The 25,026-nt window shown below is 42.7% G+C and overlaps 3 protein-coding genes across 5 annotated transcripts; 1 reads left to right on the top strand and 2 right to left on the bottom strand.

The window, feature by feature from the left end:
• Nucleotides 1–16: 16 nt before the first annotated feature.
• Nucleotides 17–12,675, top strand: LOC135342044 (protein farnesyltransferase subunit beta-like). The gene is made up of 9 exons (XM_064538735.1): nucleotides 17–174; nucleotides 219–504; nucleotides 714–894; nucleotides 10,580–10,796; nucleotides 10,995–11,039; nucleotides 11,102–11,189; nucleotides 11,408–11,519; nucleotides 11,835–11,946; nucleotides 12,450–12,675. Exons 1-9 carry the CDS (start codon nucleotides 133–135, stop codon nucleotides 12,558–12,560), a joined length of 1,194 nt encoding a protein of 397 aa, XP_064394805.1. The 5' UTR covers nucleotides 17–132; the 3' UTR covers nucleotides 12,561–12,675.
• Nucleotides 4,666–7,714, bottom strand: LOC135342035 (uncharacterized). The gene has a single exon (XM_064538722.1). It carries the CDS (start codon nucleotides 6,812–6,814, stop codon nucleotides 4,979–4,981), a length of 1,836 nt encoding a protein of 611 aa, XP_064394792.1. The 5' UTR covers nucleotides 6,815–7,714; the 3' UTR covers nucleotides 4,666–4,978.
• A 224-nt stretch (nucleotides 12,676–12,899) lies between the features above and the next one.
• On the bottom strand, nucleotides 12,900–25,006 carry LOC135342025 (F-box only protein 11-like). 3 transcript variants are annotated; one of them, XM_064538712.1, is made up of 17 exons: nucleotides 24,799–25,006; nucleotides 22,550–22,617; nucleotides 22,231–22,309; nucleotides 18,614–18,903; nucleotides 17,975–18,055; nucleotides 17,322–17,448; nucleotides 17,085–17,176; nucleotides 16,731–16,943; nucleotides 16,322–16,459; nucleotides 15,993–16,124; nucleotides 15,508–15,774; nucleotides 15,259–15,334; nucleotides 14,964–15,096; nucleotides 14,542–14,804; nucleotides 14,114–14,290; nucleotides 13,774–13,981; nucleotides 12,900–13,518 (listed from the first exon to the last, which is right to left on the bottom strand). In XM_064538712.1, the coding sequence occupies exons 1-17, from the start codon at nucleotides 25,004–25,006 to the stop codon at nucleotides 13,359–13,361; spliced, it is 2,712 nt and encodes a 903-aa protein (XP_064394782.1). In that variant the 3' UTR covers nucleotides 12,900–13,358. The 3 variants fall into 3 exon arrangements, with proteins under 3 accessions (XP_064394782.1, XP_064394783.1, XP_064394784.1); XM_064538713.1 differs by lacking the exon at nucleotides 24,799–25,006 and adding an exon at nucleotides 24,278–24,599; XM_064538714.1 differs by lacking the exons at nucleotides 22,231–22,309; nucleotides 22,550–22,617; nucleotides 24,799–25,006 and adding an exon at nucleotides 20,147–22,224.
• Nucleotides 25,007–25,026: the final 20 nt, after the last annotated feature.

The following is a 25,026-nucleotide window of genomic DNA, read 5'->3' as shown; positions in this document are numbered from 1 at the left end:
GGATAGAGGCCTCACTCCATGTGCTTGGAGTGCAGAGAATCTAAATGGAACACACTTTGTTATCAGTTCAGAGTGAGGTTAGAGTTGAAAAGGTCTCTCTTCAATGGTTTCTATAGATGATGAGAAAAGATCATGGATACTGATGGTGTGCAAACGGTTTCCTCCATTGAGCAAGTAAGGCATGTGCCATAATGGTTGGTAAATTCATTCATACACAGAGACGAGTGGAACGGGATGTCAGTAACATATTCACGCACTTACGAGATTCAAGGAACATTGCCGGAGAGGGTGTGCGACTACTGAAGGAGAAGCACCTGTCCTACCTGACCCACGGCATTCGCCATCTCTCCTCCAGCTTTGATTGTCTGGATGCCAGTCGCCCGTGGCTCTGCTACTGGATAGTGCACTCCATGACATTGCTAGGGAGAGATGTTACAGGGGAGCTGAGCAGAGATGTGGTGGATTTCCTAAAGAGGTGTCAGTCGCCATGTGGTGGATTCGGAGGTACTTATTTTTATGGGAAGCACGGTTTTTCCTAACCAATAATAGTGGAACATTTTAATAATTGGCTTGATTCTGAGTGCACAATCCAAGTACAACTTAATTTAGAGACTCAATATACTCTAGTGGCCCCATTATTGACCTATTAATTACTAGTGCACACATAAAACAGCGTAATCTGAAAGAGAGTTACTGTGTACTTTTCCCAACAGGTGGACCAGGCCAGCTGCCTCACCTCGCACCCACATATGCTGCAGTGCTAGCACTATGTGCCATAGGCACCGAGGAGGCTTACTCTGCCATTGACCGACCAGGACTGCAACGATTCCTGTACCTCTGTCACCAGAACGATGGGAGCTTCATCATGCACCAGGACGGGGAGGTGGACATCAGGTAGGTGGTGTGAGGGTGTGACGAGGTGACCATTAAGTGGTGGGTGGTGTGGAGGTATGAGGTGGTGGCCGTTAAGTGGTGGGTGGTGTGGAGGTGTGAGGTGGTGGCCGTTAAGTGGTGGGTTGTGTGAGGGTGTGATGAGGTGGTCATTAAGTGATGGGTGGTGTGGAGGTATGAGGTGGTGGCCATTAAGTGGTGGGTGGTGTGGAGGTATGAGGTGGTGGCCGTTAAGTGGTGGGTGGTGTGAGGTGTGAGGTGGCCATTAAGTGGTGGGTGGTGTGAGGGTGTGAGGTGGTGGCTATTAAGTTGTGGGTGGTGTGGAGGTATGAGGTGGTGGCCGTTAAGTGGTGGGTGGTGTGAGGTGTGAGGTGGCCATTAAGTGGTGGGTGGTGTGAGGGTGTGACGAGGTGGCCATAAGTGGTGGGTGGCGTGGAGGTGTGACGAGGTAGTCATTAAGTGGTGGGTGGTGTGAGGGTGTGAGGTGACCATTAAGTGGTGGGTAGTGTGAGGGTGTGACGAGGTAGTCATTAAGTGGTGGGTGGTGTGAGGGTGTGACGTGGTGGGTGGTGTGAGGGTGTGACGAGGTGGTCATTAAGTGGTGGTGTGGAGGTGTGAGGTGGCCATTAAGTGGTGGGTGGTGTGGGGGTGTGACGAGGTGGCCACATGGACATGTCTTGGCGTCTTTGGACATGAGTGGGTGGCCAGAGGCTAGTCTTTTGTTAAAAACTATCGCTTCAACTTCAAGACCTCCGGTGGCAAGAGAGCACGAGTGGGGTGAAGAAGGATTTTCAATTTCTCTTACCCTTTGCTCATAGGCACGTTTCTTGATCAATTCATGTTTGCAATAGCAGGAGGAAAGGTTGGAGTGAGAATTGGAGGGGGCATATGGGTTGAACACTCTGACGTCAAGGTATGTTCTTTGGAAAGTCCTCCCCAGAACCCATTTGCAGCGACGTTCAGTCTTGCGCCGGGCTGAGAGTTTGATGTTGCATCTGTGAGCGTTTATCCAGTGATAGGTTGCAGCTCTGGTTCGGTACTGACATTACTGCACACCTCTGTTAGAAGGTTAGCTTTGCTCTTTTTGCGGTATGCATTGTTCACTGAATTGTTACTAGGGTCGGTCTTTTTAAAGTGCTGCATGCGGTCATTTGGTATAAGTCAAAATCTACTCGGAAGATATGCAACCCGTTATAGCATATAATAGGCCATTATATCAACCATGATTGTGTTAAAAACGATTTGCCAAAAGTTCATTTCTAAAATTAATGGCTGCATAAGACAGAGCCTTGCAGCTCTCTTCTCTTGCAGCTATCAATAGCTAGCGTTCTAGTGCAGAGCTAACTACTAAGTAGAGTAGCGACACTCGATTAACAAGTTTTGCTACGCACTCTTCTGAAAAAGCTGCAAGGCATTCCAAGGGTAAGCAAAACTATGCATAACTCTAAAACGAAGCATTATTTGGCAAATCCACGAATTAAAATCCATGACTAGAAGCCTATAGAAACTCCTACTTGCACTTCATTGATCCTTGAGCAGCTGTAGCAGTCTACACATGCACACACACACACACACACACACACACACACACACACACTACCATATACTTCGCTTGAGCATGCACACTGAGGCATAATAAGCATTAATAATTAAATTACTACAAGCATTTTCTAAGATCAGTTATAGGCCTCGTCCAGCGGTTACATGGGATTATGAGACCCTCAGGCCCTTAGTAGCACCCTCGGGCCTTCGGGTCTCAAATGGACTCAGCCTATAACTATTATAAAGAAGACTCTGAAACCAAAGGTTTCATACAAGCAAATAGAATTTGACAGAGTTTCAGTTTCATGATAAAATAACAGACTCAGATAAAGGAACAGAGATGCGCAGGGCCTCTTTTTACAAAAATGAGTATTGTCTACTAATATTGTCTACTAATATTGTCTACTAACCACAAAGCATTACAAGTAACTTGGAAGCCATAAACATTAATAATATTAATATTATGATCCAATCCACAACCACAAACCCTGTTTTTTTTCTCTCATCGTCATTAAATTTTTTTGTTTTAACAGGTGCCAGAGGTATATTAATTTTATTGTTCTGAATAATCAGTGCATTCAGTGCATTAATTTTTTTCTCGTGTTCCCTTTGCATGACATTGATTTTCTTGGTAATTTCATCAGTTTTGTCAGTTTTGCTCTTCATTACTTCCATCCTTTCGTCAGTTTCCATTTTCAGTGCATTAATATCGTTCTCAGTTTCGCTTTTCATTGCTTTAATGCTTTTTTCGGTGTCTTTTTTCAGTGCATTAATATCGTTCTCAGTTTCGCTTTTCATTGCTTTAATGCTTTTTTCGGTGTCTTTTTTCAGTGTTTGATCATTTTCTACTGGTAGATTTCCCACTCCTTGTTCATAGTATATTGCACATGCAATGATCAGAACAGATAAGGAGATAAGGAGAATGTATTCGGACATTAGGCTTCTGGTGGCACTAGTTAGTTTCTTTTTCAATCTGTTTGTCCTTTGCTCAAATGCTTGTTTCTGTTCTTGAAGATTCTGTTCGAAGGCTTGTTTCTGTTCTTGAAGCTTCTGATCGAATGCTTGTTCCTGTTCTTGAAGCTTTTGCTTATTAGCTTGCTGCTGTTCTTGGCTAATTCTCAGAGTAGCAGTTGACATCAAGACAAGGTGTTTCTGTGTGTTTTGTTCCATGTGATCTTTTTGCTGGCCTCGTATAAATTTATCCTCACAACCAGCGTAACTGAACTCACACTCGACTTTTTGAAGGCTGCACATATTTATGTGGTCTTCAAGTTCACCTCGCTCGAAATGTACCCCACATCCATTGGGGCAATTCAGAATGTATAACTTGCAGTTTTTAAAATGTACTTCTGTCACTAGTACGTACGTTGCTTTATAATTACAATACTTGCAGCTAAACTCTCTTTCAGGGCATTCGTTGGCAAGGTGTGTAGTCATAAAATTATTACGTTTTTGAATGCTTTTTTGGCACTGATCGCACTTTGTGTCGACATACTCACAGTCGCTTAAGTGTTCATCAAGTTGTTGTAGTTGTCCTGTCCATTTGCAACTCCGTTCTGCTGCCATTGAACAGCGAACATTTAGATCTAGAATCTTGTTTTTTATCTTATTGGGGATATATTTGACAGGTATTTTTTGACAGTTTGAACATGGCTTATTGTCTTCCATCATTTCTTGAACACAAGCTTCACACATGGTCTCATTGCAGCAATCAACAATAATAGGTTCCCTTGCTACATGTTTGCACTGCCTGCAAATGTATTCTTCAGGAACTTGGTCCAGAAACTCACACTCATAGCCTACAACAGCAGCTTGGTTTTGAGATCTAGAGGTAGCCATTTTAATAATAATAATTATTAAGTAGGAAAAGATCATAATAATCATAAGACACACATGATGTGCCATAGGAGGTACAACAGGAAGTGGTGTGAATACGTTTACTGGTTTACATTCCTAATAGTACTTAGCTTCGAATATAAGTCGCCCTTTAGTTCAGTCAAGAGTTTACGATAGAGCTAGAGAGAGAGCAGAGCGAACCTATGGCGCGCCGTGTGTTTCAATAACAATGTCTGCATGTACATAGGCGTGTCCTGGTGTGAATATACCGAGATAGCATGCACGTGCAATGATCGCCTTATGCAGTGATCATGTCTGCACATGCAACCATTAGTCTCTGCGTGTGCAGTGATCATGTCTGCACATGCAACCATTAGTCTCTGCACATGCAGTGATCATGTCTGCACATGCAACCATTAATCTCTGCACATGCAGTGATCATGTCTGCACATGCAACCATTAGTCTCTGCGTGTGCAGTGATCATGTCTGTACATGCAGTGATCATGTCTGCACATGCAACCATTAGTCTGTGCACATGCAGTGATCATGAACCCAAGGTGTACTAGCCTTTTTTTTTTTTTTTTTTTTTTTTTTTTTTTTTTTTTTGGTAAAAGCTCTCCCATCTCGGGGCTAAGAAGAATTACATGTACAAAATAATAATAATAATAATGAGGAACCATGCAGGCAAATAAGTCAAGTGTTGTTAGTTCATGGGTGTGGTGGGACCAGGGACTCGCTTGTCACTAGGTCCATTGGGGGCTGTCTGGTGGCGTGCCCTTGGCTTGATCGGGCCCCTCTAATGCACATGATGGCTGATCTGAGGAGAGAGAAGGACAGCCTGCATCTGATCCATCCCATGGTGGTGCTGTAGGGCTGATCCCATTTTGTTGACAGGAGAGACGCCAGTCTCTTGTAGGTGGAGGTAGCGGCACGTCCAAGGCCCCCAGTACTTGACAGGATGAGGGGAGTGAAGGTTGAGTTTTCTACATCTCTGATTCGTTGGTCATAGGCTCTCTTCTTTATGTTTTCATGCTTGCGGTAGGTTGTGGATAGTTGCGGTTGCCTGTTTGAGGGAGCGTACGGGTTGAACACCCTAACATCAAAAAATGCTCTCTCAAACCTGCTTCCCCAAAAACCATCTGCTGCCACGTCTAATCTGGCACCATCTTGTGTGTTGGCAGATGCACCTGATAGAATTTCGCCGGTGATGGGTTGTAGGTGTGGTTCTATGGTGACATTGTGGCAAACTTCTGACATGAGGTTGGCCGTGAAGTCTCTGATCTCGTTATGCCTTATGGAGGGATAGCCGCCTTTTGCACATGATAATGCATGTTCCACTGTGAAGTTGGTGCCACAAGCGCATGTGATTGGGGTGCCATTGGGTTGCCATCCATATCTGAGTGCTAGTGCGTCTCTGAAGGCACCTTTGTGCAGTGCTAGGCCAAATTCTTCCACTGGTAGTACTGTTAACCAGTTTGAGGCTCCCTTTTCCTGGGATAAGATCATAGCTCGTTGGAGGTTAGGTGGTAGATTTGACTTGAGCTGGTCGGCAGAAGTGACGTTGAGCTCCCTTTTTCTTTTTTTGACCTCTAACTTTGCAGTAAACTGCTCTGTGAGAGCCGCGTGTGTATAGTTCAGACTTCCATTTAGTATGAGGTTGTAGAGGGGCGCAGAGATTTGTTTGGAGGCAGAGTAGGCCGAGTCTGACAGAGTTGTTGGGTTGATGACCCCTATTCCACCTAGCCTAGCTGGAAGTGCCAGCAGGTCCCTTTCTGAGTCATTGGGGGCTGCTTTTCCACACAGGGCTGGTAGTAATTTTGTCCTTATGATGTCTTCCAGTGGTTGTAATAGTGGGCCTATGTTTGGGGTGGTTCTCGCTAGGTAGGTCCATTTGCCTACAATGCCGTGGGTGAAAGCGGCATAGGCGGCTTGAGGGTGGGTGTTCGCAATGATCGACAATTTTTTCAGTTCCTCTGACCAGGTCTGCACTTTATCTCTGACGAATGACTCTGTGAATTCCTGGCTTCCAAGAGGGGATCCTAAGTGTGGTTTCCCAATTGTGGTGATGTTGATCTGTGTGTCCTCGAAAGTTGTTTGGGCTTCTGAGAGTTGGCTGGCTTTTACTATCAGATGAGTTTTGGAGGCGTTGACCATGTATCCATAGGCAGGGCCAATGTTGATCAGCTCCTCCCACCATCTGTGAAGAGCAGGGATGTCACTAGTGGCAGCAGCGTCATCAGCGTACCATGCCTGGGTGACTTCTACGGACTGGTTAACTCTGTCCATTAGGGGTTTCAGGGCGATGGCGTACATGGGCATTGCCAATGGGTCACCCTGGGTGGTGCCTTCCTGGGATAACAGAGTGGATCCATCGACGAACAGTTCCGTGTCCTGGCGGTAAGTATTAATGAGAATGGTTGAAATGGATGGACAGAGGACCCTGACATTTCTAAGTGCCGTCTGGCGGTTTAGAGAGTTGAATGCATTGCTAGCATCGACCAAAAGTACCGCGTTTTCTTCTTTAGAATTAAATGCGAGGTTCATAGCATGGACTGCAGCCTCAGTACCGGCCGTTTAAGTGTATATACTAGCCTCGAATCCAGGCCGATTAAAATACGTATTTTAATCGGCCTGGTCTCGAGGCTAAAGGTGTACCTGAGTCCCATTAGAGAAACATATACTTTGACCTGATGCAGCAGCTCTATTTAAAGCACGTGTATCAAAGATGTATTAAAAATTAATGATGGATATATAGATGATATGGACATGGATGAAGACGAATCTGATTGAAGTACTCGGCTGGAACACATTTTTTTCAAACGTTAAACATTCACAACACGTAGCCACGAGGGCAAACTTCTACTGCGCATGCACATATGGAGAGTCGCAAAATCAGCTAAGAAAAAGGACATAATTATAATTATTATCACTGCAGACACTAATGGTTAAGGTTGCATGTGCAGAGACTAATGGTTGCATGTGCAGACATGATCACTGCATGTGCAGACATGATCACTGCATGTACAGACATGATCACTGCACACGCAGAGACTAATGGTTGCATGTGCAGACATGATCACTGCATGTACAGAGATTAATGGTTGCATGTGCAGACATGATCACTGCATGTGCAGAGACTAATGGTTGCATGTGCAGAGATTAATGGTTGCATGTGCAGACATGATCACTGCATGCGCAGAGACTATAATGGTTGCATGTGCAGACATGATCACTGCACACGCAGAGACTAATGGTTGCATGTGCAGACATGATCACTGCATAAGGCGATCATTGCACGTGCATGCTATCTCGGTATATTCACACCAGGACACGCCTATAAATTATGTACATGCAGACATTGTTATTGAAACACACGGCGCGCCATACGAACGTAGGCATACTGTATATACATCAGATGTATGCGGAGAGTAACGTGACTACCTGTATCTGTCACAAGCTTGGAATTTGCACACTGACCAATCCAAGTGTGGGTGATGTCATCTATCAAGAAAGTAGATTACATCACCCACACTTGGATGGGTTGATAGATTACATCACCCACGCTTGGATTGGTCAGTGTGCAAATTCCAAGCTTGTGACAGATACAGGAAGTCACGTTACTCTCCGCATACATCTGATGTACAGTATGCCTACGTTCGATACTCTCTCTCTATCATAAACTCTTGGTTCAGTGCAATACAGAAGGAAAACAGAAGGAAGAAACAAGAGTTGTTTTGCACTTCGGTATACAGATATAATATTGTACACAAGTAGCAAGGTTTAAAGTTGTTGTTGTAGCTTCTTTGTGTTCTAAACGGCTGAACAAAGTGACAAAATTAAATAGTGAATATCACGTCAGCTCACCCCAATACCTATCGAGTATATAAAGCCATGTCTCCAAGCTTTGTAGCATGCTGATAAAGCGAACACACCGGTATGTACATGTACATGGGAAATGAATGTAAAAACAAGAATGTATATAACAAGAAAACTGGATCACGTGATTGTGTTGGACCTCCTCTGATATGTGCTATACTATTAGTGACTATGTGCAGCAATTAATCTCGTATCACATCTGGTCCAGTAATTTCACGTCATCATTGACAGCGTGCAATTACAACGTATTGTTTTTCGAATAACGGCCGCAGGTGAAAATGTTAATAAAACTGCAGAGAACTTCTTTATACACGATTAGAAATCAATAGTATGGTTACTCGTGCAATCAAATTGGATCAAATCAGGGATTAATAGCACTCATAACAAGCACTACGCCTCATGCAATTAGTAGCCTTGCCAGTGCTTGTTACTCGTGCTATTAATCCCATATTGCACTCACCATTTATATACTAATAATAGTCTACGTAAATAGTTGAGGTATCATGTGTGCCAATGTCTAGTGCCCGGCTCTAGTGGTGTCCATGGCATCCTCCCCTCCCGCCGTGGTGTTTATGATGGTGGTGTGGAGGGTGGTTAGGAATATCGTTTACCTTTTGTTTCAACTCCCCTAATCCTTGTTCTAGTAACAGAATTTTATCAACAAGCTCAATAATCTTTTTTTGTAGAATTGAAATTCGATCTTTTAAGCCATCCATACCTCCTGCGATTACAAAGAGCTCTTGAATCTTCCTGTCGTTAGATTGAACTAGGCTGTCCATGTCGCTAATCCTCTTTTCTGATTCTTCGTTTTTTTCTTGAACAATATCACCGAGAGTATCCTGAGTATTAGAGTGTTCATTAAATGTTTGTGTCAATTCATCGATAGAGTCTTTTATTGACTGTTGCAGTTCCGTAATCTGGTCTTCAAGCCTGGATATTCTACCTTCTTGTTCGGGTGCTTTTTGTAAGGGTTTTAGCTGTTCAACTAGCTTTTTTAATTCCACAATTTCTAGGCCAAACGTATTTAGCTTGTCCTTTTGACCAATATCTTCCCTGCCTTCCAGCGTGTTGGTATTAGTGTTTAACAGGCTTTGAAAGTGGAACCCTAACAAAATTGCCAGCAATATCGGTGCTATTAAAGTCAGCACCTTTGAAATAGAATATGGTCGATTTCTCAATTCTTGGGGATTTACTACCACATCAGCTTGTAACTGGTGCTGTACATGTATCTGCTCCTCTTGTTCGTGAATTTGTTCCACTTGTTTTGATCTTTTTCTCACTCTGTTCTTACACTCCTCGTATACTTACGCTGTATTTTGATGCCCGGTGCATGCTGCCGTTGAGCACTCTGGTCATCCCTGATATGCTGTTCGTCCCTTTCCTGTGTGTCTTCGTTTCGTAGGTTTAAAAATGTTTGTTGTTGATATCTCAGGGCTGCTGCAATTAAGGCAAGGTGCTTCTGTGTGTTTTGTTCCATGTGATCTTTTTGCCGGTCTCGTATAAACTCAGTCTCACAACCAGCATAACTGAACTCACATTGGACTTTTTGAAGGCTGCACATCTTCGTGTGGTCTTCAAGATCACCTCGCTCGAAATGTGCCCCACATCCATTGGGGCAATTCAGAATGTAGTATGTGCATATGTTGAAATGCTGCTCAGACACTATCTTGTACGTTGCTTTGAAGTTGCAATACTTGCAGCTAAACTCTCTTTCAGGGCAATCGTTGGCAAGGTGTGTATTCAGGTTGTACTTGGGTACATTTTCTGTACATTGGTCACATTTGACTCTGTCAATCAAGCATTCCTTCGTGAAATGCGTATCAAGGTACCGCAGCTGTCCTGTCCAGTTGCAGCCATGATCCTTCATTGTGCAGTGAACTATAAGGGCTTGAATTTTGCTTCAAAAGCTGGATTTTTTGTTGCTTTAACTCCGTCTTGTTTGCAAAATGGGCAGGCACCGTTGTTTTTTATACAGGACTCACAGAAGCATTTTTTGCAGCAACTAGTGATGTTTGGCTCTTTTGCCACATTTTGGCACTGTTTGCAGAAGTAGTCTTCCGGAACTTTGTCGAAAAACTCACACTTGTAGCCCATGGTTTTTTTGTTCAAGTTAGCCATGATTTAGCTAGCTAGCTATAGCTCTGTGTGTTTATCTGGTATCTATGTCATGTGACCATTGGTATGTGTGCAGCCATGATTATTATTATATCCCATACTAGTGGTTGCATGTGTACATAATGGACAATGCAAAAATGCAATGCTAAAAGATGATCATGTTCAGTCTATGTACATGTTGTGTGCCGACATGTACGTAGTATACATATCATCACCTACTGCAACTATAGCCGGCTACAAGACTAATTCTAGTAGCAACTATTAGGCCATAAATTATTCACACTTAATGTTAATGAATCCCCCCTTACACACATGCAGGGGAGCCTACTGTGCTCTAGTGGCCGCCATGCTCACCAACACATTGACAACAGACCTCTTCTTGGCCACTGCGGGCTGGGTGTCTAGTTGTCAGACCTACGAGGGTGGTTTCTCGGCCGTCCCTGGGACTGAGGCTCACGGAGGCTACACCTTCTGTGGCTTTGCTGCGGCTGTGTTGTTGAAGGCTACTAAATTGGTGGACATGAGGTCTTTAATGGTATGATATGGCACTGTAACAGTTTTTTTCAGCTGCATGTTCTTACTTGATGAAAATAAATGTTGCCCTCAAAGCACAAAAATTACCTTAGTTGCAATTCTAAGTACACCAACTGTACAGCAAAGCAAATCTAATGGTAGCATGTGTGTGTACACTTGACCTTAACAATGACATAGCTAACATCTTTACTGCTCGTAGAGGTGGATCTGTAGGAAACAGATGAAGTTGGAGGGTGGATTCCAGGTACTGCGACACTATATACTGGCCAGCATTGTGCTGTGTAGTATCACTTTATTTCCACATAGGGTCGGACTAACAAGTTGGTGGATGGCTGCTACTCATTCTGGCAGGGGGGTGTGTTCCCACTCATATACCACACACTGAAAGAAAGAGGTATATTAATTGCAACCTGTACTTCTCTACAACACTCCTTGTTTGTACAGTACACGTCGTATCGATTTTCTGATCGTCCTCGGCTTAGTAACCTGAGCTAGATTACAGAACAAGAACAGTATCAACTACATGTAATGTACATGCGCTTATGTGCACATACGTAGTCCATATGATTATTCTTGTCCTTCTTATAAATTTTGTTTTTGTTCTACCCCCAGGAGATACTAGCCTCGACTGTGAGCTGTGGATGTTCAACCAAGAAGCACTCCAGGAGTACATCCTCTACTGCTGTCAGAGTCCTCATGGCGGACTTATCGACAAGCCGGGCAAGTGAGTAATTCTAGTGGTGTGTGCTGACTTTCTATGCACTACACATAGTACAGTTGCCTTGACACTAAGGATTTTGTCCAGCATATAACGCCCCTCCGTGCGCATTCCTGTAATCCTGTCGTACGGGGTGGCTGTGAGATTTGTGTCGTCTGCACCATTTTTCACCACTGACATGCATTTAAGCTTACTACCTGTATATCGTATAGTGGCACTATAAAAACACTCAGTAAAATTAATATTTGTAGTGGTCACATCCGATAGCTAATACTGTCATATACACAAAGCTCTCAATGGCAATTGTTCTGTCACCCACAGAATGAGGGACTTTTACCACACATGCTACTGTCTGAGTGGATTGTCAGTGGCCCAGCACTGCTACGGTACTAGCAACACCGTCACCATATCACTAGACCCAGAGACAGTCCTGGTGAGTGTATAGTCCCGTTTACACGAGTGATTGGTTTGTTTTATCGAGAAGGAGGTTTACTTGTAAACATTGATCATGTTGTAGTGTTTTTTGTCCGGTATAATGATGTATAGTTATACGGATTTATAACGATGAACTCGTATATAGGTAAAAAAACTAATGCACTGTAACTCCTTTCTCAAATTGGGATGTTGCCAATTTTGCCAGTCCGGGTAAAACTGTGTGTTGCTTCCATTGCTACAGTGCCTATACTTCTTATTGGCATAGACATTGCGGTAATGTCTTTGTTTTGACGATAGAAAAGGTTTTTTAGGTTAGTGCTTGTGCATTTTTACATGACTAGTATAATTATTGTCTTTTGGCTGCTATACACCTGTAGATAGCCTTTAGCATACCACCTCTTGATTTCAACCACAATTTTTATGCTTTAATTTTTGCTGCGTTATTAAGGCCTTGTATATAGTTTACAATACACATGCAACGTTCTCCTCACACACTCACAGAAGCCAACCCACCCCGTGTACAATATCCGAATGGACAAGGTTAAAGACGCCCACGGTTACTTCTCAGAACTCCCTGTACCTCAACTAGTTCATGACTCAACTGTCAGCTAGTTTATTTTATGCCTTGCACTAATTCAATCGATCTATGTGCATTATTCATGCATGCTTATCGATCGTTATAAATTTATAAACATACATGCATGCCGATATCCTTTTGTAAACAGCACCAGTATTAAATACTACCGGTAGGTATGCATGCATGCATGCATGCTGATATCGATCCTTTTGTAAACAGCACCCAGTATTTATTTAATACTACCAGCCTACCAAGGCCACCAGTTCTAACTACGTTGATTTATACGATCATGTTTTTTCATGATCATGTATTATGCACTACGTATACGTTCTTCAGAGGAAGTGCAGCCTGGGATCGAGGCTAGAAAAGTGCAGTTTGCACAATAAGCACAATAATAATTATAACACAATTAATGTACAATGACATGTAATACACAAAATAATGGCGTGGACACTACCAGTAACCTGTATACAGAAGTGGGTGGGAGTGATAGATCTGATTTTCTGAGTAGATGACATTTAAGAGTTACATAAAAACGAGCTTAAAACCAAAAACGCTAAAACTTTTGCAGCATATAAGACGGAGTTAGTACACATGTATATTGTGGTTACCTATTACCTATTAAAAGTCTGTACATTGTCGTGAGCATACAGGGAGTCATGTATTTTTTGACTTTAGTTCGAGGGTGGTGTGATTAGGGCAGTGAGTCAAATTAATGGTGATTTAAAGTGAAATGAATGTGCAGACAAAAATAGCTTCAGAGAAATACAAAAGACCTCTCACTTAAATTAAAATGGACACAAATGGTAAGACAAACAGATAGGGGTGGTCAATTAAGGAGTGGAGGTGTTGCCTTGTTGTGCTGGAGTGTTGGGTTGAGAAGAGTCTTGGTTTTGCTGTTTGGATTTGTTGGAACGAGGTGAACTGAATGCTTTGTAACCAGTTAAGGAGCAGTTACGACCCAGGGCACCAGCTCCACAGTCACAAAAGAACCTGAGGAGTGGGAAGAATAGGGGGATTAGAGGCAGGTATGTATATAGAGTGATATGTAAAGGTAGTGGGGTGAGATGTCCCCACAATGAGGCCAGATGTACATATGTATGTATACGTACACGTACTGCCCGGAGGAAAAGGACGGTGTTGCATGCGGTGATGTATATGTAAAATACTAGTGTACTGATTAAACTGTTATCTAGTGTGAGCTGGTGCTTCAAACAACTACAGACGTGCCTACAACTGTATGCTCACCTATCGTGCCTAACAAACTGGACTTGGTGGTTCTTGTGACAGCTCTTGATGCAGTTGACACAGATGGCGTCTGTTTCTGAGCTCTCACAGGTGAGGCAACGGTAGAAGTCGTGCATGGGATACGAGTTGTCACCACTGACGGAGTAGAGGCACTTGCCCAGCTTGATAGCATCCTCGAGAGTTCTCCTGTTGTCGTACACTTTGTTAGCTGTGGAAAAGAGGGGAACAGGGTAAGGTTGATACATACATGTATTGCACATCCATCTAACCATGAGTATCCAAAATCAACTTCACTACTAATTCTCAATTCATGCAATCTTGTACACATGTCTGCACTCACCTTTGAGTGTGGGGCTGACGCCAGTGGCAAGGCAGATCCCATCAAAATAGTTATCAAAGACCTCATTCTCCTCGATGACACCACCCCCGCCATTTGTCACTTCAATTCCTGCGGCCTTCCCGCCAAATATCCTGTTTTTCTTCAGTACAGGCTGACTGGCAGAGCTGATGAGAATACCTGCAGGTGGAAAATAGTGAAGAGGTGAAAATGCTTGCATATATATACTGTAGCAGAAGCAGCAGAGGCTTAGGCTGACCTAAACGACAAACATCAAACATCTACACAAAGAGCACCTACAATTTTAAATGAAAACTTGACCGACAGTCCTCATACACAATAAGTGGCTGCTCATAACTGAAAGAGTGTTACTCACAGACGTACATGTACTCTACTGTACACCCCAAAAACCAACATCTTTGTACACACACCTGTGAGAGTGTTGTTGAAGATGTCGTTCTCCTCCAGCACGCCACGTCCAGAGTTGAAGATACAAATACCACCCTCCTTCCCGTTGTATATCTTGTTCCTCCGCAGGATAGGGTTTGAGTCCGTCTTGATCCACACTCCGGCCAGGGCATTGCCGTAAATGTCGTTCTCTACCAGAAGACCCTCCCCAGAGTTGTAGATAAGGACCCCACCATTTTTACCACTGAAGATCTTGTTTCTCTTGATGACTGGATTGCTGCCAGTTCTGTGGAAAATATAACATTTGTCATAAGACGCCTAAAACATTGAACATACCTGTGCCCAACAAAACAACACAATCCTATAATGCTTTACCCACGCACTTTCACCCCCACACCATAATACATACCCCCACATGTTCACTCTTTCACACGCAGGCACATACCTGATTTGGATTCCAGAGAACGAGTGATTGTAAATGTCATTTTCCTCTAAAACTCCGCCCCCATTGTCATAGAAATAGATGCCGACTTGTTTGCCGCTATGAATACGGTTGTGTCTGAGTATGGGCTGACTACCTGCAGGGGGGGCAAGAGCAGTTTATTGTACGTGAGCGTGGGGGAATTAGGGGCTAGGCTAAAGGGGTGAGTAATGCAAAGCAACACATAGACATTACTCTCAGCCTACTTTGTACAGTGGCTCTACAACCAGTAAGCACATAGACAAAACTACGTGTTTACCTGTGGTGATCCACACTCCAGCTAAAGCGTTTGAATGAATCTCGTTGCCCTCGATCAGACCACGTCCACTATCGTGCTATAGGGGAGAGAGGGAGAGAGAGAGAGAGCAGTAAATTCTTATGCAGCACACTTGCAGTGGGATGGTGGTATGGGCTAAGAATCATTAAAACAAGTGGCTAAACATGTACAGTACATACATGAGGATTAGGCTCCATGATTCAAACTATTTACGCATCACAATTAACTCACTACGTAGATTCCCCCGTGGAGGCCGTGATGTATCTTGTTATTCCTGATGATAGGGTCACTCCCTGTGCGTATCTGCACACCCGCCAACGTGTTGCTATGGATATTATTGTTCTCCAATACACCACGCCCACCAGCAAAGAAGTATACGCCTCCTTGCATCCCACCATGAATTTCGTTGTTCTGGAGAGTAGGATTGCTTTCACCTGTGATCCACACACCTGCGTACGTGTTGGCGTATATCTTGTTGTCAATGAACTGCCCTCGACCCTGTACAGAGAAATGATGACAGTGAAAATGGTACAGTGTTATATGTGATTAATGGCTACAGTAGGGGTTAGGGTTAACATGTAGGGAATAAAGGATTGTAATTATTTATGTGCAATAGTCACATCACTCCAATAAACCACTTAGTGTTCAACATACTGACACTTGTCATGCGCTCAAAGCAAGTACATGTACTTGAATCCTCCCCTCCCACACATTACCTTATCGTGCACGTAGACACCTCCTGTTGAGCCATGGTGGATGGTGCACCGTTCGATAATGGGGTTGGCATCATTTTTAATCTCTACACCTGCTATTCTGTTTCTATGGATGTCGTTCTCCTCCAGGTAACCCTACACACAGTCAACAGCTAGTGAATGCCAAATTGGTACATATATATAAAGTACTTATTGGAACAATAGAGCCTTAGTTTATACGTAAAGAACAATATGAAGGAAACAGTTTTTAGATCAAAGTGAGTACTAGAGCATAAATTGAAAGATGCAGTAAAATAGTTGTACGAGGCCAGTAACTAGGAGCTAGCTGTTACCTGCCCATCTTGAAAGATGAAGAAGCCTACGTCCTTGCCATGATGGACCTCGTTCTTCTTGAACACTGGGCTAGCGTAGTTCTTGATCCACACTCCAGCTAGCTTGTTCCGATGAATATCATTCTCTTCAAACCGACCCTACAGTACAGTTCAAGTTGTGAGGTGAAGGTAAAGTTATATAAGATGTAGGTATTGCCCAAGTGCTACATTACGAATTAATTCGGGGCAATGTGTGTACATGTACATTGGGAATTGTACAAGTGTGTAGTGTACACAAGCACATACAGTAGGTATACACATAGATAAGAGACTCAACCAACAGCATTTATAAGTTCACAGATAGCTGAATGTAAGGTAACATACGCACACGCAAATCCAATATGCTGTGCACAGAATGAACAAGACTCACCTGTGCGTGATCGTCCACAAATATCCCGACATTGTTGGCTCTGGCTATCATACAGTGAGAAACGAGTGGCTTTGCCCCCTCCCCGTGTACATAGATACACGACCCACAGAAAGAGCTGTTGGTGAAAGAGCAGTGATGAATGTGAGGCTCAGAGGCACCCGAGATACGCAGGCAGTAGTGTCGGACATTGGGAGAATCTTCAGGGGCTTCAAACTGTGAGGGCGTGCGTGGAAGGGGATGATAGTGTGTGATGTGGAGTGTGGTAGGTATGAGTGTGTGTGGCAAGGGACACAGATGTAGGTAAAGATCATTATTCTAAAAGATACAAAGGGCATACACACACACAACACTCACCTGAATGGTTAAGTTACAGACAGCAGCCTGGCCTGTGTGGGAGGTGATCTCCACTACTGTCTGGGAGGAGTTGACGAGCCGCACTGTCTGGTCTGTGGGGAGGGGGGTAAATTGATGGTGTCAGTTCAATAGGATAACAAATGCAATAATAACGAGACTATGTGCATGCTCAGTGGACATAAAATGATCAATCTACTAACAGAATGACACACTAAGACCACATACATGTAGCCTTACCTGATCCTATAAGTTGCACTGGTCTGTCTATGATGATGTTCTCATTGTATACTGCGGGGTGGATTATGATTCTGGTGGGCTCACACTTCGAAGACGCTCTGATCGCATCGGATATTGTGGCGTAATACTGCGTGAGGGGGGGGAGAGAGTGGTGAGGGGGTGTGTGTGTGTGAAGGTGGGGGACACACACGGTACTACGTGGGTGAGATGTATCTAATTTGATTATCTGGGAATGAAGGAATGAATGTGTGGCTAATACACCCAGGAAACACATGTACATGTACTAGCATTCTTCGTCTCTGGTGGGTAAAAATTACAAGGAAGTCATGAAGCTGTGGGGAATGTGGACCACTAATCAATCTTTATTTGGCTACTAATCACGATTGCTTTGAAGCACCAATTAGCAGCTTAGGTCACTAATGAGTATAAGTCGGCAACATATGGCATCAACTGGCGAAAACGCCAACAACCAATTGGGACTAGTCAGTGCTTGCCACTGGGGGTGCATGAAAACAAAAATGTAAATAGAGTACCGAGGGAGGGAAGGTAGTATAGAGTACCTAATTGCTCGCCAATCATACGTCATGTTTGGTTGTACTTACACTGACTTCTTACAGGGCAACCATTTTACGATAATAGTATTTATCACTTACCTTTGTGTCTTTAGCTTCTTGTCGGAGGGGGTGGTCTTCAGGCAATATTGCCATCTCTTGGTACACATGGGAGCAACCGTGCTGCATAATTATAGGTACACAATGAAATAATACACTCTCTTTTTTTTTTTATGTGTTGAAACACGTACAAGTCGTTGTCATGTAGGACATACACATGTACGTGTAATTACAACAAATTCTACAGATTGTGCCTAACATGTACATGTAATTATACGTGTTATAAAAGCATGGCCCTACAATGCCTAAATCGTACACGTAGCTGGATCTATCAGTGAAGACTCGAAGGCTACACAGGGGAGGGTTCTATTGACAAAACTTTTGCAGATTAAATGATTGTCATATCTGCTCCTACTTTCATAAGAGTGTGTGGTAAAGTATCGGAGACATTCTTGGAGCATTCAGCTGTGCTGAGAGGCTGACACACACACACACATCATGCAAAGCACATCTGATCTCCGACATGTACCACTGACAGTGTGTACATTACAACATTCCACAATGCACATCAATAAATTCTTACCCACCTGCATAGTACACTAGGACCCACACCCCGTGTCTACACGCATTTATTCCAGTACGTTCACACTCCACATACATGTAGTACACATGAACTCTCACCATTGTTTGAAATTGTGCTTTCCAGGGCATCAGTGTCTCGCCACTGTCAGAAAAGTCCATTGATTCATCTCCCTTAGTGAAGGATGACTGGGGGAAGGGGGTGGGAGGGATGTACGCTTCACACATATCAAACACACGGTGAAAAAGGTTTTTCCAGAGTGACTCCAGGTTACTGATTTGTCGGAATCTCTGACAGACTTGGCCTATTCTACACAGATCTCGCTCACGAAGGAATGAGAATATGTGAACAAGAACTTCTGTCGGGAGGTACTCGTTGAAGTAGGGGAGGACTGTGTGTGGGAAAGAAGGGGCGGAGGGTGTCAGCGGGTGGATACATGGATGTGTAGGAAGGCATAAAACACGTTAACCGCTAACCATGAGAGACACACAAAGAACAATGAAACAAATTGCACAATGAATCTACAAGGAACAGAATACCTGAGGCATGGGAAAACAGTAGTGCACACATGAAAGAGTGGTTTGACACAGCACAATTTTATCAGTGCAAACTTCAGCAGGTGTGCCAATTAGCACCACATTGCTAGCATCAGCCAACCAATGTAGTACATTGGGCTAAACAGTTGTAGAGTTGCAAATTAACTACTACACAAAAAAGTCTTCAGCTAGTTTAGTTTACAGTGCTCCGATGAACTTCATGGGACTTACATGTAAAACCTTATAGCTATTTTGAAAGATGGATGCTTCCCCCTTCCCCCCCCAAGATCTAATTTTCAAGTGGCATTCCAAGTGAAGTGCTTGGCAGCTGTTGGTTGTGTGGTTAGCAGGATGAGTGGTCAAAGTGCTTATCACAAGTGCTAGCCAGGCTGTTGTAGTGCTTCATTTGAGTGGGGCCACACTTGGCTGTTTACAGAGGAGCTGCTTAGCAAGAGAGATTGTGGGGAGATTAGCACCACTTTTGAGGCTACACTTCAAAATTAGGCTGGTGCACATCATGCAATGTGACCTTCCATAAAATGCAAAAGTGTAAATTCCTTTCATCTGGGTAACATCAAACACAACAGCCATCAATACAATTTTTAAAACTTTTTAAACGCCATGATCCTCGTCTGTTGCTAGGGAAATCAGGATGAAGTCTGTAGGTGATATTAAATTAAGTAGCTTATCACCACTTTACAGACATATTCAGTTACCAAAAGGACACAAACATCTGTTGATCTGAGCTGGCAATAAAATGCATTACTAGTCACGAACTGAAATTCATTCTCAATGGTGGATGACCTAAGCTCTCAAAAGTGGGTGGATTGCATTTACTCTTATCTTGTATCAACTGGAGCAGCCATCCAGTGAACAATAATTATAGAGCTTATCAGTTCACAAAATATGATCCATAGCTTTACAAAAACAAGGCAATCCAATATCCAATATTTATGTTCCTCTAGCTATGATTAATTTACTACATGCACGTGGGAACACTTTTGACACCAGCCGTATAAACATGTAGAGCAATCAAAGCACAGGAAATTCATAATTCATAAGATCACAGTATTGATGCCTCTGCATAAGGCCACTTACTTGTATTGCACAGGCCAACCATGAACATCAAAGGATGGAGCAATCCAATCAGCAGGAGAGTACATGTACATAATTATTACATGTACATAATTATTTAATTATTAGCTGCTTACTAGCTAGTAGACCAGAACATAATAATTATAGAGTACATAATATCTCAGTTTACACTGCTGAGATCATACCAGCATGCACACCTACAGCTAAATAAATGGAAATTTGAGCTAAATCGATTAAGACTTAGTAAAATCATTGCATGGTGTAGATAGGAGAAGAAGAAGTACGTTTCAAGACGTGTGTCAATATGCACTATGTCCTCAAAATAATAGTATGGGCCAATTACAGGAAGTGGCCCACTGCACATCAAACAATACACCGACTCGAGAGACCAATTCCCACAGGCATACTGGGGATGCACATCACAGTTCATGTGTGGCTGGGCTCTATTACATGTAGCAACCTGGTTAGACCCGACACAATGGGCCATCATGACCTGTCCCCTGTGACTACACAGGGGACAGGATGTGGGCCATCATATCACCCTAAAGAATTAATTGGAGAGCACTTTTAAACAGAGGGCAAAGTGGACAATCATAGATGCAATATATCTACATGTATTTATTTTTCTAACATGTACATGTAGCTACTTTGTATAATGAGGTCACCATGCCTGCTACATAATTAATTCCATGTACATGTACATGTACAACACCTGTAAACCTTCCATGTCCTTGTAAAAACATTGCCCTTTAAGAATTAATGCCATGTAAATGTCTTGTACACAAACCACTCTGAACAGGCTCTTACAACCCAGAAACATAAATTCCCTATAAACAGATGTTGGAGGTTTTGGTAGACAAACCTGAGCCTTCTAATGGTATTGTGGGAAAGGTGGTGCCAGCATAAATGTGTAACCTTAGTGTGGGGTGGCTGAGCATTGTCTAATTGCTGGTCAGCCTACAATGCAGCCTTGGCAAGTTGGGAGTATGTGGCAAGGGGGCATACACAGGCAATTAAAAGATAAGATATCAAGACAATTATATTGCAGAAGCCATGGACACAGATTTTATAGACATTGTGCTCTCATGGACTAACAGGATATGAATTTTGTACAAGTCTCAAACCTCAAGGAGATCGTTTGCAGGCCTTCTTATGGTACAGTATAAACTAAAATCCTGTTACATACTAGCAAGGAAGGAAATTGTGAGAACCACTTGGGAACTAGGAATTAATCAAGCATACTCAAAAGGCTGTAACCATATGAATACGGTTGGACGATCCTCCCCCAACCCACCTTGACACAGCAAGGAGCCAAAGCAGTGCCAGTGTAAACATTATGCTAGCGTAATTACCACAATAAAGCCTACTGATTGAGGTCATAACAGTAGGGTGCTTGTTGAGGCTATAAATTTCATTTAGCTTTATGCATATGCAGCTGCACTAGTTGACAAAGCACACTCAGCACACCCTACTGCCTAATAGGCTGCTTCACTGTCCAATCTAAGCCAGAATGTTTATCCTGTTATAATGCTCCAATTTCCCAAGCCCAGCTAATACTACAAAGCCTTTGAAAGCATGTACACACCTGTATACCTTAATCAAGTACACACATGGCAGGCACACTTGCTAGTACACAGGGCTCATATAAGGTATGAAGAGCATGTACTGAATTAAAGCTGAATGGCATAGAATTACAGATAATTGCTAACTTGGACTGGGAATTTTTAGAAGACTAAAATTTTATCCTTTGTGTTTGCAAATTTAGCTGCTGGAAAAGTTGTTTGAGGTAAAACACGAGAATAGTAGCTACAATCCCATTCCAATAATTAATACAAAAGCAGTCTCGAATACTTCGGTGTAAAAGTTTACACTATTAAATGCAGCTAACTCAAGATTTATTTGGGCAAATTAAGGCAAGCATCCACAACAAACAAACAGACAAACAGTAATTATAGCGTGCACATACATGTAAACTACACCCATCTGTGTAGCAGAGATCAGAGGCAGAATTGTTACAGGCTTCACTAGTGCTAGTGGCTATGAATATTAGGGGAGTTCAAGAGATTACGATGTGTGCAATAACTCACTCTCTTCTCTGTCACTGAGCACTGGAGAAGCTGTGTTTCCAACTCTCTTCTTCTTGCGGGGAGTGGTCACTTGTGTCGTCTGCAAGAACACATTATAAAACATAATCGGAATGATATTATGCCTACAATAAAATTCCTACCTAAAACTAGCATGCTTGAGTGAGTAACAGTGTGAGAGACTCGAAACAAGAATTGTATAACGGGTGTAATGTGTCAAGTGGCTACCCCAGTGGGCTGAAACGTTCACAGTATTAGAATTACGCAAGGGAAAATGCTGTAGTAGTAAAGCAGTTACAGCTACATTGTAGTACACACTCACCAAATCATTATGGCTGCGCCCTCTCGTTCTTTTTACTGCTCTTGTGGAGGCCATCACAACTTCACACTCTACACACAGGGAAAATGATTTTTAAACACACTGTAGACAAGCCAAAATTAGAGCACACTGATTGTGTATGTACAAAGCGATGAAGACTTCTATCACACATTTGTTCCTATGGAAATCAACAGTAGTGATCAAAAACAAGACACCAACAGACAACACTGATATGTGGTGGTCAGCCCAGGCTCCAGCGCATGACAGACTGTGAAGCTTCAGCTACCCACAACAACACTTGGCTTTCTTAATCAAAACACAGAGGGGAGACACAAAACAACTATCTAGCAAAATTGAAGCTATACAACCCGTGTACTGTCTGATACAAGTGACTAAAGGGTAGCTTATTTTGAGGTGGGATCACAACACTAACCGCTGAACAGCTTTGGTGAGGAGATGAAACTGGTACCAGCCAACCACAGTTTGCAAACATTACAGGTGCGCAGAAAATACACTAAACTGACCTTTTTTGCATCATTGAAAACTAGGCACTATATCTATCCTTTCACTGAGGTTAGACACATACATCACAGTGGATTTAGAGGCCAGGGTAACAAACATAGGCGCTTTATCATGTGAAAATCTAAGTTGAAAGTGGACAAACATACACCTCTTTAGAAAACTACTGGCAGGAAGTTTCTATATTAGACATACGCTAAAACCAAACAGATTGACATTGGCTTTCAACCACGACAATAAACACCCTCACCACACACAATTCGGAGACACAAAGGTGATCACAGAGGGGAAACTAAGCAGAAACCAACGGTTGACCAAATCGAAAAAGATAATTATGATAAATCTAATCTAATTACTGGCCGTACAACTACAGGTACACACGAAGGAAGAACCAACATGGTTTGGGGAGTCCTGTGAAGTAGTACATGTACAATGTATATTGAATAGGTATCGATGACAGCATTTTGAAACTCAAGAGTTAACTGCAAGACACTGACTGACAGTAACCATGCAAAGATACGGAATCCCTTACAGATGGGCTTCTAATATAGAGTTTAGGACAAGGGTTTGTGGTGAAATGTCGCTGGATGAAACACTAATTGAATCACGAAGAGAGTCAAAAACGTCTGTTCCTGCATGTTTATTAATGAAGGTTCCGCAAAAGCACACGAAATCATGCACAACGTGCATGTTATCTTTTTAAAATGTGGTACCTCCATCGGAAATTTTTCACAAAATCTATAACCAGGGTGGTCTAAAGGCACAACCATGTCAAAAGCAAGAATACTAAATGAGCCAGGTGCAAAGCATCAAGATAATAATACTTCTTAGTAATTTTTGCTATGTCGAAAGCACACACCACGTTTTAAAAACACTGAGCATCTAACAAACTGAAATCAAACATGTTAAAGTACAATAAATACAATAAATAATGCTATTGGTTCCTACAAGTAACTGTGTAAGCTGACAGGAAAATTGTCAAACAAATGTAATCTAACATGAATTTGGTCTGTGAGGAGCAGTCGCTACGATCGATTAGGGGCAACGAAAGTAATGCACAATAACAGATCACAAACAGCTATAGCTGAGGACCTAGATCTACACAGGTGACAATCTCAAGTATTTAGAAGAATATTCCTAGGATACAGGTTTACTAGGTACGTATAGGCTAACAGGCATTGATAAGACAGTACTCATTTTATACACAGATACCTTCTGCTGTAGATGTTGCACCAAAAAATCTCAAGGGAATTTGACAGTGGTTCTTCAGTTTTCAAGAAATAGTTCTTTCTATTGGTTTGAACTTGAATGATCAATTTGAAAATGCTCCAGCCTAACAACTTGTTTACAATGTGCCTTTGAGCAAACTTTCAAATAATAGTGCCAGAAGACAACTTGCTTTAGGCTAGAAACAGCAAGATAAATAGACTTAGCTAGCTGGCTTGGGTTGGGTAGCTAGGTGCAGCCCAAGTGACTGGGATAGGCTACAAGTTGTAGGTAGTGAGGGAAACAGAACACTAGAAAACTAGGCGTTTTGTGATAAGCTAACCATGAGCAAGGAAGTAGAGCGAACAGTAGCTAACCACAGAGACACACAACAGAAATATTCATGAGTGACAATGTACACAATGAAATGGCTTCTACAGTTGCCCACAAAGATCCTCCTAACCACTTGATTAGATTAGCTTGATCTAGCTAGCGAAGTATGGAAACATGATCACAAAGGAACTTACTTGGGTGCTTTTCCTTTTGTTGAGCAACTATCTCTGTCTCTCTCACTAAATCCGTATAGGTGGAACACTTACAGACGCTCATTTTGAAACAGTTCTTTCCCACTGGTTCTGATCTTTTTTGTGCACCTCCTACTCGTTGTGCGACCATGTGAATTTTCGTGGGATACCCGCGCACTATTTGGAGTAAAGAATCTACATTGGTTCTCATAGCAACGGCGGCTACTGGCA

The sequence above is a fragment of the Halichondria panicea genome, chromosome 9 (genome assembly GCF_963675165.1).
Source record: "Halichondria panicea chromosome 9, odHalPani1.1, whole genome shotgun sequence".
NCBI lineage: Eukaryota > Metazoa > Porifera > Demospongiae > Suberitida > Halichondriidae > Halichondria > Halichondria panicea.
This window is presented reverse-complemented; position numbering and strand designations above follow the sequence as displayed.